The sequence below is a fragment of the Xiphophorus maculatus genome, chromosome 2, assembly GCF_002775205.1.
Source record: "Xiphophorus maculatus strain JP 163 A chromosome 2, X_maculatus-5.0-male, whole genome shotgun sequence".
NCBI classification, from domain to species: Eukaryota; Metazoa; Chordata; class Actinopteri; order Cyprinodontiformes; family Poeciliidae; genus Xiphophorus; species Xiphophorus maculatus.
In genome coordinates this window covers 18,535,085-18,553,126 of record NC_036444.1, presented here as the reverse complement: position 1 = coordinate 18,553,126, position 18,042 = coordinate 18,535,085, and the positions used below count along the sequence as shown (strand labels likewise).

The following is an 18,042-nucleotide window of genomic DNA, read 5'->3' as shown; positions in this document are numbered from 1 at the left end:
CTTATCAAAAACATATCTGGAGTTTCATGCAGGTTTGATAAATACTTTAGTCTCCTTTGGCAACCGTTAAGCTGTGCAAAACGCCTGGGGGACTGAAAGCCGCCTTTGAGTCGCAGCTCTTCTTCAGAGCTGCAGTTTGCAAGGTACTGAACTTCCACATCACAGAGCACCCCTCCTCCACAACTCCTCCGCTCAGCTCCTTCAGACTACCCAGCAGCAATTAGCAAACATCTGGTGGAACTCTGCTGAGTTCATTATATGAGCTACTTATAAGTGCAAAGCTGGCAAAAACGTTTTTAAAAGGTGAATAGAGGAGCGATGTTGTGATGACTGTCTGAAGGCAGAGTTTCAGAATAAGTGGGAATTTTTAAAGAGGCAGACATCCAATTCCAAGGTGTTAAATTACCAAGTCAAATTTCTTATGAGTCATATTTGATGTATAGTAGTTTTTATAACAACTGAAATTAACAGTTATTTGATTGTGGTATAAAATGGCATTATGTGTCTGGAAAATACACACACCCCTTTAAAGTCACATTAAATTGATAAGAATATGTTTTCCAATGAGACTCTTCTCAGATATAAAAAGTACCTTAAAATAACATGTAAGCAGGTATTAAACATACCTTTCATTAAGCCAACATTCCTGTAATAAATTCTGTTTGTGTTTATGTGCCTTAGCAGCAGTTCAGATTACAGGAGAGCACTTCTCCTGGGAACTCCCTTGTTCTGCTGGGGAACTTCAGTGTTCATGTGATAGTGAGAACTGGAGGAGCGTGGTTGGGAGGAATTGCCCCTTCGATATGAACCCAAGTGTTATTTTGTTATTGGACTTCTGTGCTCATTATGGAGTCTTCATAGCAAACATGATGTTCAAGCAACAGGGTGTCCATCTGTGCTCTTGGGACCAGGACATTTTAAGTCGCACTTCGATGGTCAACTTTGTTGTCATCTGAACTGCAGAAGCTTGTCTTAAACCCGTGGATGACGAGAGGGAAGTGGCGCGCCACCAGCACTGTTTATGGTTGGAATGGTGTGCTGCTGACCTTAACTTGGAACGTCGAGGGTCTGTGGGCAGAATCCTTCAAAGATGAGATTAGATCTTCTAATTTTGAAGACATTAATAGGTCCCTGACATATTCTCTATGTCATTATTTAGTAAACAGAAATACTTTATGTACTTCTAACTTACCTAACATAAGAGAACTTTGGTCTGCACAAAATTTAAGCTAATTGTCAAAATATTCTGCAGCTAAAACCACCATAAAATATATCTAAATGAATCTATTAAAAATGAATGGAAATACTTGTACTGATGGACTTGATAGATGATATGCAGTGCATGTCCACACGTTTTGTTCATTCTACTATTTCCCCCTTATTAAATTGTAACAAGCACACACTTTAAAATTTTTACAATCCATTATTAAACGTGTGTGTTGGAGAGAAGGTTCAAGCTACCAGATTGGTTCCCCAGAGACAGTATGACCCACTTCCTCTTGTAGACTACTATTAATGTACGCACATACACGGTTTGTTTCCCAACAACCAATTTTCCCTCTGATCATTGTGGCAGAGGGTGGAGATTAGCAGTGATACTCAATATTTCTGTTTTTTTCTCACTTTGGCAGCTGTAAGAGTTTCAATGTGGACCTTGTGCAGCTGAGGCCCAAATAAGTGGCTCACAGAAAAAAATAGAGTCACAAAAAAGGATAGATTTTCTGCTTGCGTTTTGGGGTGTATACTATGGAACAGAATCATTTGAATTGTTTATTGAACAGTTTGGTTAAACTGATATTATATAAATATTAGGAAAATACAATTGATTGAAAATGATCCCGACTTACAATCAGCGAATCCCACGTTTATCTTCTCACGTTTAAATTTCTGAACTGCAAACTCCTGAGGAGATTATTAGACATAGCGGTCAATCACTTTTTTATAGGTTGGTTTGGATGGCTTTAAACCCCTCAAAAGGAACATAATAATTTGAAAACAGTTTTTTGTCTTTACTCAGTTTCTCTTGGTTTAACTTAAAAGACATACTGGGACAATGAAGCCTGGCATGAGACCTTAGTCCAGTTTCTTCAGCAGTGACCTTCTGTGGCTTATTCGCCTTGCGAAAGGTGTCATGACTACCAAACTACTGCCAATAGTGCAATACTATGATGCAGCTTCCTATCCCTTGCCCAACAGCATGCCTAATCGCCCTTCTTTAAGACCCAACATGGATAAGCTAGTTAATGGATGGATGGATGAATGGATGAAAGCTTTTCCCCATTTGCTGGGAAAGAAAAAACATTTAGAATTTGGAAAAAAAAAACTGATATTTGTTGATTTTGAAATTTGCTCTCAGTGAATGAGAAGAACTATCTGCATTTTTAACAGTAGCTTATTTTGTTGTATAAAGAAAAGATATTGAACAATCATGGAAAACTGCAATGTGTGCAAAGTAACATTTGCATTTCACTGTGTAAAATAACTGATACATACACACAAACAAGAATTCTGGGTCTAACTGATTGGTTAAGTAATCTTTGTTTTTATGGCACACAGATTACAATCAGTCAATACTGAAACTTCCAATACAAACCAAACCTGTCCACAGAATTGGTTCTAACGCTCCACCTAACGTGTGGTGAAAATTGCATAACAGTTGCATGCAGCCCAACTCCATTTATTAAACATTTAAAATCTGTGGTCAATTGTAATCAATTACCCTGTGTACTGTGAAAAGTGAATATGTCTTTGCTGCTGTGAAATTTGTAAAACTGTATTACTACTGTGCCACTATTTTTATGTGGGTGCTTGATACTTGATGGAACTTCACAATGCCGCCTGCTGTGGGTGCTAAGATTAGTGGCACAATCACAAAGTCTGCTTTCTTGCCCATATTTTCTAGTTTCACAATTACTGCACATTTTTAGTATGCCTCTAGGAAACTTTTGTACTAATGTACTATTCAGGTTAAAATAGATTATTTATGTTTACTGTACTCTATAAATATGGTTTTACACATGTAAACTTAAATAGATGTGGACTATGGCTATAAAAATGATTAAACTCAGTGGCTAAGTCTCTCTTTGCTTTTCCCTAAAATGTGTCTGATTATTTCTGGCTTCTGGTGCAGCTTCTTTCAGGAGGATAATGTGCAAAGCAAATTCCATGATGGCTTCCACAAACATTTGCTCAGTTTCTCTGTTTGGAGAGGAGATAAGACATTATAAGAACTATTTTTATTATCCCAACTTGTTCTGCTGAAGTTGATTTGTTCAATGGCTTTTTGAACATAAAAAAGCCTGCAGTTACAAAATTTGAGGTACTGTTTGAGCTACGATCATCTCACAAAACAAATAATTTGTTGAGTCCAATCAGCATCGTTTTCAAAGTCTGGGCTTGTTCTTTTTTCACTTGATTGGAACGTTTTCAAATAGCTAACTAGGTCGGTGTTACTTTGATGGCAGCATACAGAAAAGTATACCGACTAAGATGGTGTCTGGACACTATGTGCAATGCTAGATCACTATACCACCCGGAGCCATCCGCCGGAATGGATACATGTCCTCAATGATTGACTATATCAAACCTTGTCCTAGACTCAATGATTGATACAGTTACACTAGTGGCATGTCAAAGTACTTTTTTTAAATTTGGTGCATCTGCTGAAATCCCCATAACATCACGTGGCTTTAAAAATGGTCCACCATCACCAGTCTATGTACCTGATATTTGACATGGGAAAGGTTGTTGCTGGGGAAGTAACTAATGTGACTTAAACTAAACAGAATAAAACTGTATGTGTTACAGTTTTAATCTGTAAAATTGTACAGATTTAAAGGAAAGTACCATATTTCCTTTTATCCTGTGTAAAAAGTTGAAATAACATAAATACTTGTGTGCTCAAACTTGCAGCTTCCTGCATCTATAACTATACAGCATGATGATTTTAAGTGTTAAACAAGTTTGTTTCATATTCTATCAAGCAGAACAGATTGAACCAAATCACACACAAGAGCAATGTTGAAATTTAAATGTTGAAAGACAAAATCACGTTAATTTCTTCGTCTCCGAGTTGGGAGATTGATTAAATGCCGAGAGAAAGGTTTGGTTTCATTACACCCTTGATTGCATTTTGGAGGTATCGTTGCTCGGCAACATGACATTATTGGATACTTGGTTTAGAAATCTTCAAGCCTCTGGTGATGTTCTTGAGTGAACCCAATAAAGTTAATGATTCCTCTCTCCTCTCCTCTCCTCTCTTAAAAATGTCTATGAATGTATGTGCAGCTCTTATCTTTCAGCTGTTTGAATGGCAGTCATGTTTTAGAAGTACATTTACAAAGACCCTTACATCGCTGTGTCCTTTTTCCTCAGTCTCTGTGGGCCTGTTATTGACCCACAACTGACTGGGCTGTAACTATTTCTTGAACTGAAACGTGTTTTGCGAATAGAATATTGTTCCAATTGGACATAGAAGCGTTTAATGAGATAGCCACAGGCTGCACCTTGACCTGGGTCTGTACATGATGCTGGACCTTGCAGAAAACAACAATTCTATCACAGCCCTTGGCTTTCTCTGTCTTATCTGCTTAGAATAATAGTATAACCATAAGGTTGAATCATTTACTGTTATTAGAAAGTTTATGGAATGCATGCCAGAGTAATTGTCAGTATTGTTGCCTCAAAGAAAGAAGGTCCAATCTTCAAATCCAGGCCAGAGAATATCTCTGTGTATGGGTAGGTTTTCTCCTGGTACTCTGTTTTCTTTTCACAAGTTAATTGGTCACTCTATAGGCTCACACATTTCGTCTGAAGCCGAACAGTCAACCTACGGTCATGTGGTTTCGAACCACATATATCCGCACACTCCTTTCATACAACAGCGCAGACCACCTGAGGGACACCGCGCCCACTTCAGTATGCGTCATGCAACTACCAGTTTTGTTTCTCTTCTTTCCATGAATCCCGTTTTGCTCCTGCAAAACTGTTAGGTAAAGAGTGCCACACATTTCTGCAGACAGCCTTATCTATTAACAATGATGCAAATAGAATAAACTACCGTATTAGAGCTACGTTTGTTCAGTTTTGTGCTGTTAAAATTTCAAAGCAAAGTAGAGCACTCTGGCTTGTTTTGGAGCTCAGAAACGAAAGCTGCACAAAGAACAGTTTTAATGGCACAAAGCAACTGAAACAAAGCACTAAAAAAGTAGACCACTATGGTTTGTTGTGGGACATCTGGATGACCTAAAAATGTCATGTCTACACTTTTGCAGTCAACAATAGTCACCCCACTGTTGCCAACTCAACAACATTCAAGACAAAAATTAAAAAAAAAATTGTATCTGCCAAAATTGGAATCAGCAGGTCGGGTTTTCAGCGACTTGCCAGAAAACTTTGATTGCATATATGAAGCAACCTTCAGATTATACAGTCACAGATTAAGACTTTTTCCATAATACAGTGTGTTTTTTGGAAAACTAAACACATTGCTAATGCAGAAGCACTTCATACCAACTGTACAGAAAAGGGATGGAAAGCTGATCATTTGGGCTTGTTTTGCAACCATAAGACCAGGACATAGAACCTAAACATCTTGCAGTCAGTGAACTACCAACATGCCATACTCATCTGTATTTCAAAGTATTCTAGAGGCAACTGTGATGCCATCTTTATGGCAGCTGAAGCTTTTCTCAAATTGAGTCATTACCTCAAACAAAGCAGCAAATCTATAATGTTATTCCTGGTAAAGGTGACTGTGCAATCTATTGGATAATAGATGATTGGAACTCATTGGAAGTCAATGTAATGGATGGATAATGAATCTTACTGAGAGGCAGAGGGACCATGGTATTCAGTCATGATGTGTTATGTGTGTAACACAGAGACAAAAATGGAAACAAAAATCCTCCACAGAGAATATGGAAAAAACAACAAAATCTAATACCAGAAACATGCCATTTTAGCTGGTATATTTTTAATCAACTGTTTACATTATAATGAGGTGTAGTGTTGACAATCAAAAATGTAAGCAAATTCTGTGAGATAGCAGTTTAGGAAATAATTTGAATTTACAGAAGAGAAGTAAAGTTTTGCTCGGGGTTAAACAGTCATGTAAAAAGTACATTATGCCTCACTAGTTAGGTTATGCATTGCTCCTTCTGAGCATGTTTTCATTTGGAGCACTAGCTGAATGTTGCCATGTTTACTCTCACTTTTGATATGACTTGTTGATGGGTCAGCTAGTGTTGTAGATCATTGTGGTTCCAGCTAATGAAGCTAAAAAACTTACAGAAAAAAGCTGTTGATTTATTATGAACACCATAAAATTTAAAATCTGGTGTTGTAGTTGCACTCCAGGCAACTCTCTCTTCACAGACAGCAATATGTCTGAGAAAATCAGATATAGAGAAGGTGAGGAAGCAGCAGTAACCAAAACAGACATTCTTTCACTGTGCGGACAAAATTGTAAAGGGTGTGTAGGGAAAACCTAGATTTTTTTCATCACCAAAATAATGTCCAGCCAGTTGTTTTAAAATGTAGCTGTGCAATAGGCAGGAGCACTGCGTGTTGCTTAAAACTATATGCGACATAAAACCACACAGTAGATAAGCAAATAATGGGGATTAAGTTTTGTCTGGGAGTCCAGAACAGATCAATTTAAAATTTAAGGTCCAACATTTAGGCAGGCACATTATTTTAAATAATATGTAAAGATATTGGCTACAACTTTTTGTATGGAATAAGAAATAGGTATAAGAAACTAAAATGTAAAAATATGACTTACCCTATTTGTCTGAATTTTGGAAAACTCTAAGGCTGACTTTTTTGTCTTACATAAAAAAGGCAGATTGAGTAATTATGAGAAATGACTGTGAGCTGAATAAAATTTTATTTTAACTAATCTCCAGCTGAAGTACTGGTAAAGCAATTGATTATTTATGAAAAAACAGAAGCAAATCTTGCTTAACATTGTAAAGTGGTAGCTGTGTTTATGCTTTTATTTTAAGAGTTAAACATGTGGAACTGGCAGCATATTGAAACCCCAAAGCTAGTGGGGGTGGGATTTTTTTTTTTTCTATTTTTTGGCTGTGCATCACAATTCTCAGTTCAAATAAGCCTTAGACAATCATCAGCCACACTAAAACCTGCTGTTTGTGTACACAGTGCCTCATCAAAGGGAGATTTGCTGAAATCAATAAAAGCAGCCGTTGCTGTGTCAGTTCACTTTGGGGTTCTAAAGTTTTATGAGCTTCGGGGGCAGGAAAACACCTTTAGTGCAGCCATCCATTTGGCACAATGTAGAGTAAAACACTACCGCTGGTCTTCTTTTGTGAAATTCTGTTTCACCCTAATGCATCGTAATTTTACTCCAAAAGCCAAAACTAAAAAGATGCTCTTTTGGAGTCTTAACCAAGTAATTGAAATTTTTCATTATAGATTGCACTGTTTAAATTGATCATCTTTAACTATTATTGGTTCTCGGAAACCTTGATTCTGTTACCATTATTTCTGTATTTATTGTCACATAAAAAGAAGCAGCCCCATTGCAAACAGTTACTTAGAAAACCTCTGACCTTTTTTAGTTATAATTGTTGACTTCATTCAGTGACAAATGAACTTACTGATTAACAGAATCCAATTAACTCAATAGAGAGGAGACTTGACTGTCTTGATTGCACGCTACAAAAGGGCTTCAACGGAAGAGACACCCAACGGGTTTCAAAAAGGCTTTAAAAAGTTAATTGACTCAGACTAATGGATTTTGTGTGGGTTTTTTACCCAAAATAGTGGGCAAAACCCATCAGTGAGGCAGCAGTGGGGATGTTTACTGCAATGCAGGTAGGATTGTGAAACGAAAACATGTCTGCTGAAAATAAAAGCAGGTAGTCATTTTTTATTGCCTCTTTAACAATAAGAGCAAAATTGAATACAAGAGAAATCACAACGCTTGTGGCCACAGGTGCACAAAGTTACGGAAAACCTTCCTGGCCACATGCACATAAATATTTCATGTTACTTTGATGCATAAACAATGCATAAACAACTCATAAAGCTCAAATATCCATCACTACTTGTCTAATACGTGTCAAAAGTTACAACTAACACATAAACTATACGTTACAACATTTAACATACATACTGTTCATTTTGCAAAGGTGCAAACAGCATCTACTGTATTTATGTCACTTTCTGGCAGTCTGATTTAGGTCTCTTCTCACTGGCTGTTTCTGATCCTCGGCTAAACCAGTTTATTAAAGAGGGTGATTCTCCCACTCTTCACTGCTGGAATAACTTGCTGTCTATGTGCTTCATTGATAGCTAGTAAATCAGATCCAGTTTAAAAGTCTGCTCCACATTTTGATCAATCATGAATTGTTTAGCTGCAGAGATGCTGAGTTTTTTAGTTCAGCTGCCACTTTTAGGTTTAATTATGTTTTATGAAACTCATATCAAGAACGTTTTTTTTTTTCACAACAGTCAGCATACTACACTGATAAAAATATGAATTAAATGAACATAAAACCTGGCACACCGGTTCCACATTCACAGCCACCTGCTTTGCTGACAAAGCAAGTGGTAGTTGCTATGGAAACCACTTGACTATCCTAATTTCTACATCTTTGCATTTTAATAACGTGGTTTGAATTTAGAGGCATTATCATGGACAAGACAGCATTACAAAATTCAAGCACTGAACTATGAGAATGTTATAGTGTTAGATAGTTTAGCATTTTGCACAAAACCACTGGATTTAAAGTTATTTCCATTGGAGTTCCAGGTTGCTTAACACTCTATAGAAATCTGGTAAAGTATTTTAATTTCTCAGTCCTAAAAAAATAGAACTGTCTAAAACAAAACACTATCGTTGCTTGGTGTTCTAATAAATTCTGTAATTGTGGATGGATGGATGGATGGATGGATGGATGGATGGATGGATGGATGGATGGATGGAAGATGTGATTTAAATACATATCAGTATAAATAACCTTTATTCATATTTTTTGCATTTGATGTCTTGGAAGAATGCATAATTTCTGGAAACTCAAACCTTTATTTTAAAAATTACATATATTTTTTTCCAGAATTTTCAATGCACATGGGAAATTATCCTCCTTGAAACATTGTGGGTGCTCAATGGATCACCAATTTTGGTGCTGCTCAACAGTTCAGATGTTCCTTCAGTTTGTTGAATCTAATTTGGAAAGACTAGCAGCAAAGAAAACCATCCAGAGAGACATGTACAGGGGGACGCTCTCAGCTCTGAAACCCTTCCCCTGAAAAGCATCTGACCTCAGCAGACCGCCTCAGCCATTGTTTTTAGATGACTTACTGAAAGGCTGCTTCCCAAGAAAGATGTACTAGGGAGCATCATCTGTCTGACTCTACACTGCTCTATTACCCAGCTGTTAAAGAGAAAAACCTCTTCTCTGCTAATGGATAACATAACTCATGTTTGATGAGCTCAAATATCCATCAATCACTATGCATCCACTTCTGAATGTGTTATGAACCCCCTTTGCAAAAAAAGATGTGCAGTAAGGCTAAAGGTTTGGTTGTTTTTTTTATCTTGTCATGGCAGAGTATTTTTTTTCAAATACAAACCTAACTGGATCCACATTCATCCACAGTTTTCTACTCAGGTTCAGAATGCTTCTCTACTGCACTGCTTCTGTCTCTTTTGACTTTAGCTCCAGTTGTCATTCAGATAAAACAACGTTTATACTAATAAGCTCCAGGGTGAATGACATGGTGGACATTTCACTAATAGAAGGGACTCATTAATGCATGTGATTGCACTTAATTGATAATTTTATGTGATACAGTCTAAATCAAGTATGGATTATGGAAGAAGTACTAATGTGTGGGTGACCATGTGCAGAAACATGAATATAAAACTGAATTGTTTTAGTTTAAATCAGATTATTTTATTTCCGGGGAGTTAATTTGAATCAAATTTGACTAAACTTAGCTGGATTGACACCCCCTAGATGGGGTGTAGAATAAAGAGGGGATGTCAGGTTATTGGATCAAAATCCGATAAGGTTTTGATCTGGTTAGGATCAGTATTTTATTATAGGTATTTTGATCCAATAATAATTTTGCTGGATCAAAATATCTACAAGGTACACCACAAATTGAAAGTGTCTATGGTCTGTTCTTGCATGACTACATCATCTTTTGTAATAGTCGCATTACAAAAGAAAAAGTCACATTGTGTTCTCATTTAGCAGTCTGAATAAATGCAGCTTGCCATCCATGGAACTCTGCTATAGGTTTGTCTGTGCCAGCGTTTTTCACTGCCAGAGCTGTTGCTGCCTGTTCACTGAACACCTGCTCTTTCTCTGCAGATGTATCGGTGAGTCTGCTGTCCCTACTGGTGACCACCTGTGGTCTGGCGCTCTTTAGCGTCTCTCTCTTTGTCTCATGGAAACTGTGCTGGTTGCCACTAAGTGGCCGTTTCCTCCCAGATGTCCTCAAGGGGGCACACTTCCTGGGAGGAGATCAACAACCTGTCCTCACAGAGGTAAAGAAGGTCTTCCATGAGATGATGTTTCATTTTAGTAATGCGACTTATAATGGATACAGACTCAAAATCGACCAAGTACCTATAATAAACAGCGCACTTGTGTGTGTTATTGAATACAAATACTTTATTCTAGCACACATTTAAACATACTTTTGAGTCCAGATGTACATGATAATTTTGGTTAAATGTTTGTGTGAGTTAGGATGTATGTATGAGGTGTATGTTTCATCCGAGTCAAGTGGCATTTTTAAATATATGACAATTCTCTAGATCTGTCCTTGTAACAAGAGCAAATCAAGTTTATTTGTGTGGTACATTTTAGCAACAAGGCAGTTCAAAGTGATTTACATGCTAAAAACTTAATACAGTAGCCAATTATGAAACAATCAACAACCATTACATTTTTTTCAAATGCCATTGTGATGAAGATAAGAAAAACTTTGCAACATGTTTCTCATTCTACAGTTATATTCATAAGTAATATTTCTGCCAACCTGTTGGTAGTAACGTAAATGTTGCTGGATGCTGTCTAGGTGGACGGAGAAGAAAGGGAGTACAGCGAGGATGGTTGTGTGAAGGAACCATCGGGCCCCCCTTCGGCTGTGACTGTGCCTGAGTCAGCCTTGAAGATAAGCCACACATCGCCTGACATCCCACTAGAGACCCAGACTAAAGTGGAGAGGAACCAAGTTCACACTCTGGCCAGAGACAGGGTTCAGAGGCAAATTACTGAGCCTACCTCCTCTGTACGGTTAGTAGAAATTAGTCCCTGAAGGTTTTGTTTCAGTATTTGGTGTTCAATTCAATTCAATGCTCATGAGAGATTGAGGACAGCTAAACGCATTGAATTTCCCCAAAACCAATGGCTATTAAAAAACTATTGTGTTTTAGTTGCCTTGAAAGAAAAACAGTTACAGTGGAAATAAACACACCCACCTTTAAATGACAGGCTTTTGAGACTTTAGACAAGTCTGGATAAATTTTCCAAGTCTGTTTTTCAATACGAGCCATTAGTCCAACCGGAAACCACTTGACATGGTCCCTTGTAGAACACAACCTGTGCCAGCCAACCTTCTGCCACTTGTTCCATGCTACTGCCGGCCACTTGACAGGCTCCATTCTATATAAGGAAAACGGCACATTAGAAGCAATGCCCACCTAGCCATTGCAAGTCAAGCATCCACAATGCTGACACTACAAATTCAGGGGCACGGAAGGTGCACAGCGCTCTGAATTGTGTGCTTGCACATGACATTTTGAACATTCCAGTGGAAATTTGTAATTGGGGCAGTCGTGCGGTATTTGTCTTTGACACATACTCACATTACATTGTACAGATTAATTGCCATATAAATGGGAGAAAGGGTTTGGAAATTATTTCACATTGTTTTGTTTGTCACAGAAACCTGGCATTTTAAGAAGGATATATTAAGTTTTATATGCACCGTTTGCTTTGAGATTCCATAATATTAAATGTGTCAGACTTGATATGTCATATGACTAACATACGTTTTCACAGGCATAACTCCATTCGTCGTCAGATGAATCTGTCTAATCCTGACTTCAACCCAGCTCAGTTTCAACGCCAGGACTCCCTGTCCGGTTTGGGCCGGATAAAACCAGAGCTCTACAAGCAGCGATCTGTAGATGCTGAAGACGGTCGTCGGACTGACAGCTGCGGTCGTCTTCACTTCATCCTAAAGTTTGACTTTGACCTGGAGCAGCTTATTGTGAAGATTCACAAGGCCCAGGATTTGCCTGCCAAGGACTTCTCAGGGACCTCAGACCCTTATGTCAAGATCTACCTTCTGCCTGACCGCAAAACCAAGCACCAAACCAAGGTGCACCGCAAGACTCTCAACGCAGTGTTTGATGAGGTGTTTCTGTTTCCTGTGGCGTATGCTGAGCTGTCAAGCCGCAAACTGCACTTCAGCGTCTATGACTTTGACAGGTTCTCACGACACGATTTGATTGGCCAAGTGGTGGTGGACAACTTCCTGGAACTGGCCGACTTTCCCCGGGAAACAAAACTATGCCGGGATATACAATACGTGACCTCGGTGAGAACGCCATCTTTTTCTTGAAATTCTGTCACTGTCACAGTTTTTGTCTTCCATTTTAAAAATAGCCTTCTTAGTAGCTTTATACAAACACAGTTCAGTTTATTAGATTTTATATATCTAATGAGATTAAATTACTGTAAAAAAAAAAAAATCCATCTCAGTTCGTTTTTAGACGAGAAAAAGCTGCTCAAACAATAAAAAAAGAGCAAAAACTTCCATACATTCATTTCATAGGGGCAGATGGAGAAATATATCAGCTGCCTTGCATCGTATTTTCTCTCCAAGTGGAGCTCATCTGGGTTTTCAGAGGCAAGGACATAGAAATATACTTAGACATAGTTAATGTTTAATGAAAGCAGTGGGAAACACTTGGGGGTAGTGACCCAGATCTTTGCTGACATAAGACCGGGGTTGGCTTGACAGAGATACAGCAACGCTGTCTATATTACATTATTCACTTAGATAAATCTATAGGAGTGAAAATCAGATTCTCCTGCCAGGATGTCCCTCACGGTTTAGCTTCCTCATTTAGAAAAACTCCAGTCTAGCATGAATCAGTTTGGGATCATTTCATTCTTTCTTAGCAGTTTCTGACGATGATACCAGATGACTGTGAATATTCCACGCAACATAAAATTATAGGAAGATTTGGAAAAGATGAAGGCAAATTTTTCTGCATATTTAGCTAGCTTCACACAAAATAATTTAGAAGCATTATGGGTAATTTAGAAGGACAGATGTTTATATACTATAGACCAAAACAAAGGCAGAGGATCCAGTTGTAACAGAGATTTTGTTTGTAAATAATACAAGAATGAAAGCCAGCGATTTACACTGTTAAATGTTACTCAGTTTTTGTTGTTTGTGCACAATGATCAAAACTGATCTCTTTGCTGATATGAGGATAATTCTAAACTTTATATTTTTACTGTCAGTCTCTAGTTTGGCTATGACCCAATGCTTTTGAGAATGATATTCACAGTTCTTTGAATGGTGCCTTCTACAACTCTTTTAATGCCTCACGGAAATAATGTTGAACAATAGACTGCAAAGCCTGATCTATTCGACCTTCTGTTCTGTTGATGTTATGATCCAAATACAGTCTGCAGGCTTTGCATGAGTCTTTTTTATGCATTAATTCCTAGATCCCCATCACACACTGTTGTGTATTAGTCTTGCGTGTCTATGAAGACACACACCCTTAAGTAAATGTTGAGAACACTGGAGGTTGTTCTCTTTTTTTGTCTAAAAAATGTTTTTTTCTCTTTAGCAGAAGCATGATCAGAAACAGTAGCTGATAAATGATTTTCATTTCTGCTCATTTGATATAACATCATGCACTATTTTATATTCAGATAAGTCAGATAAGTTTTGTTTTTGGAAAATTGCACCAAAAGACCCCATGCATGAAAAAGATATGGTTGATATAATAATGCCTCAGATAATAATTATTTTGCTTTAGAGGCCAATTATCTCTAAAATGAAATAATAATTAGTTTAGACAAATTGACAAACTTGGTATGCATTTCCAAAAAGCAAGGCATTATTTCAAGGAACATGTCTTTATTTTGACTGAATTATAGATGAATAATCTCGTGGAGAGTTGATTCTTAATTATTCACATTAGTGATCGATAATTTACAGAGTAAGACACAGAGTCCAATGTTTTGCTATTTAAACCATCTCTTTTTTATACAAAACAGCAAAAATAACCATGTTAATGGTTTATGAGTGTCGGGGGTTCACTGCGGTTAGTCAGTCAGTCAGAAATACAGTAGTGATGTTTTTAATACTTTAGCCTTTATTTAGCCAAGGTGTTGTTGCAGCTAAAAGAGCAGGGCATTTTGGGATGATTTTAGGGTTGTTTTATGTAATTTTTTTGGCATTAAAAAGAAAAAAAAAAACAGGTGCACTTCCACTTACCCAGGAAGTCAGTCTTTGATCAGCAACGTCACTGAGTGACGTTTGCTGTACTACCCAAATGGTTGTGGTAGTCTCTACCACTTCTGTTACTACTCTGAGTTTTTGCTCAGACATAATCTCATATATGTGCAATAAAAGGAAATCCTAATGTCCGTAAACCCATTGTAGCGCATGGAGAGAGCCATAGAGGATTAGGTTAGGGAACTAGAAATCTACCTCATGATAATTCATCAAACCTCAGAGTTTAAAAGATTTGTCAGGAGGCACAAAACTACAGTGTTTTTATATAGTGTTACTACAACCACGAGAGAAGTTTCCCTATCGGAATGTTCAAACAGGGAAAATATGTGTTTGTTCTTTATTTCCATCCAGTTTTACATAAAAACAAAAGTACAAAAAAAGATGGGCCGCAGGATAAACTGGCACGTACGTGCTTGCACACAACCCAGAGGAGGATGTTCAGAGGCCAAAGAGAAGAGGCAGAGGAACATTAGAAGTGGAATGAAAAAAGTTAGAGGGAAACTGAAACAAGTAATAAAAGAAAGTGAAAATTCAGAGAGCGTGCCCCCCAAATATCTGCTCAAAATTCCGGTTTTATTATTTTCACTTTTGTTTGCACCACTCACAACAAATAGGTGAGAAACGGGAGAGAACAACTAAAAAAATCTAGGCAAAATAAAAATGCAGTTGTAGTAATGTATATTTTCACATATTCAAGAGCTGTTGTAATCATCAAATTATACATTTAAAAATCCAGCAATCTAATTTATTGATGTATAGAAAGAGATCCAAATAAGAATAGATGGTTATTGGTATAACCAGCATTAATCAATCTCCAAATTAAATACCATTTCATGTCAAATTTTTAGACCCAATTCAATTCAACACAGGCCACAGTTTACACTGCACGTAATGCACAAAAACTATGTTGCTAGGAAACACAGCGACTGTAAAGAGCCGCTGCTTTCCAAAGGTGGGCATTTAACAGACAAATAAACGTACTTTCCAAATGTTAAGGCGTGAATTACCAGTGGCGAGAGTTCACAAATCAAACTGCACCTGGATGACATGAAGGGGTGTCTTTGGTCAGCAATAACATCCGGCACTCATGTTTTCCACCAGCACTCTAATTTAATGTGCATTGAATATATAAAGATATATAGTTTTAATAACTGAGCATACAGAACATGAAAAATCTTGTGAAGAGGGTTAAGATTCTTGTGGGTTTGTAGATATTCAAGCATTAGACCAGTGGCTCGTGTGAAGCTGCTTTTCAGTTAAGTTGCTATGGGAAAAGGCAATATATTCATATAGCACCATTCAAACACAGTGCAGTTAGAAGTGCTTTTAAAGAATATTAAAAGAAATGCTCTGACACTGGTAGAAGCATTTCAACCTTCTTCATCGACAGATTACATGAAAACTCTGATTTCTCTTATTTCTACTATTTGATTATTCTCATTGTGAGAGGATTTTTTGTAACTGTGCTCGCCTGCTTCTTTTTTCATGTTTTAGCCATTGCAAGCCAGAGTAACTTCATATATTAGAGGTTGTTCCTATTTTTTTCTAAACATTTTTTTCTCTTTAGCAGAAGCATGATCAGAAACTGTAGCTGATGAATGATATTCAGTTCAGGCTCCTTGTAGAGGCCATAGTTTAAAAAAGCAGAGTCAAAAATATCTCCAGCTAACCTATTCATATTCCAGCTTTATACTATAATAGGTGGTGGGTTCATTTTCCCTGTAGAGCACACTGTTTCTCATTCATTTTTAGTAACTCTTGTTTTCAGGTCTTGTTTGAAATAATTGTTTCTTACATTTGTTCACACTCATTTGAATTTTTTAAAAATATTTTCCACAAGATAAAAACAGCATTAAAGTAGCTTTAGGGAAAGTTTAAAGAGAAATAGAGTATATCTTTTACTCACGAATGATAGGGCTAGTCAGACTTTAGCAGAGCCTTGTGTCTCATAATCTGCCCTTAGATCAGTGGTTTCAAACTCCAGTCTTCCAGTTCTGTGCTTCAGCACACCTGACTCCAATATGAGCTCATTAGCAAGGCTCTTTAGAGTTTGACTGCATGCTAGTGAGACACTTTCACCATTTAAATCAAGTGTGTAGGACAAGGGACACATCTGAAAGTTGCAGGACACTGGCCGTTGAGGAATGCAGTCTGAGTTCAGTGCTTAAGATCCACACATGGTCAAAAACAGGTGAAAATTATTATAGAAACTTTTTCATACATTAAAAGTTTATGAAAAATCTCCCTTTCAGCACTTTATTACATCAAGCAGAAACGGTACACATAGTGTGTGGGTGTTCTTGATTTGTGTCACTCGACTTGCTTGATGTGTGTTACATTGAATCCCTAATAATTATGGATGCAGGGAAAACTGATTAGCCCATAAAAACTGGGACAGAAATGAACTATCATTACAGTGAGTGGGAGTAACAAGCACTCAGCAAATTGCCATTATTCTGGCTTGATTGTTGAGGTTTTCATTTGTTCCCTTTGTGATGGCAGAACTGACACTATCCAACAAAACGTTTAATTTTCTCCCCTTATATTAATATTTTGCTTTCTTGTTAACTAAAACTACATATTTTATTTGCTGGTGTTTCCTTTTCCACAACTGATATTTTTCATGGATTTACCACAAATACGTACTCCTTTACAAACTGAACAAAAGGAGTCTTCATAGATACATATTTTCTTCAAGAATCTATAAAAAAAATGCATGTGGCTCCTTTTTCTCGAGGCCACTTGTTACCCAGAATTTTGTTGATGAGGATTTCTAAAGACAGCTGCTTCTTCATCAACTAATTAAGTTCAAAGCAACACAATGATCATTAGCCAGGCCAGCACTAAACGAGCTCCGACCTGTTTGTAGCCTGGTAACTAATGCAAGGACCCGGGGAAAACACTCCCACCTCGGAGCATGCAGACGCATCTTGTTTGTTCGCAAATTTTGTTTTCTTCCCCTCCAGACTCAAACAGCATCCCTAGCTAAATGAGGTCAGTACGAATTGGGTTAGGTCCTCTTTTGAGGCATCTAACATGTGAAATGTGGCAGTTCTTGTCTCCTGTGTCAAAGTCAGAGGCTTCAGAACTCCTAAATATAATCTCCTATTAATCATGCATGCACCCATCACATATTTCGATGTCAGTCAGATGTGAAAGACATGTTTTCTTCTTTCTGCAAATAACTACTATTATAATTATTCAGATTATTTCAGATCACAAGATAATATTTCAGTAACCTCAAACTGAGCAGATTTTGGTGTGAGAATGATTTCATATCATCATCAATAAACAGTTTCATTTAAATTGTGAAGAATATGCAAAATACTTATATATATATACCTATATATCTATCTATATAGATATATATATATACTGTATATCTATCTGCAAAGCCAACACAGCTCCTGTTGTCAATACTACGGTAGTTTAAAATAATTTCAGACCTCTGACCTCTGTCTTTGTAGTGTTTTTAAATAATTATTTTGTAGAAACCAGTTTTCAGTT

General features: G+C 37.3%; 1 protein-coding gene across 1 annotated transcript in view; it reads left to right on the top strand.

Annotated features, from left to right (window-relative positions):
• The first annotated feature begins 984 nt into the window (after positions 1 to 984).
• Positions 985 to 18,042, top strand: part of LOC102222335 (synaptotagmin-9-like) — a 35,194-nt gene continuing 18,136 nt past the window's right edge. Inside the window, exons 1-4 of the mRNA XM_023349973.1 lie at positions 985 to 1,066; positions 10,350 to 10,525; positions 11,062 to 11,279; positions 12,048 to 12,588. Of these exons, the coding sequence (XP_023205741.1) occupies positions 985 to 1,066; positions 10,350 to 10,525; positions 11,062 to 11,279; positions 12,048 to 12,588 (1,017 nt within the window). The remainder of the gene's footprint in view (positions 1,067 to 10,349; positions 10,526 to 11,061; positions 11,280 to 12,047; positions 12,589 to 18,042) is intronic.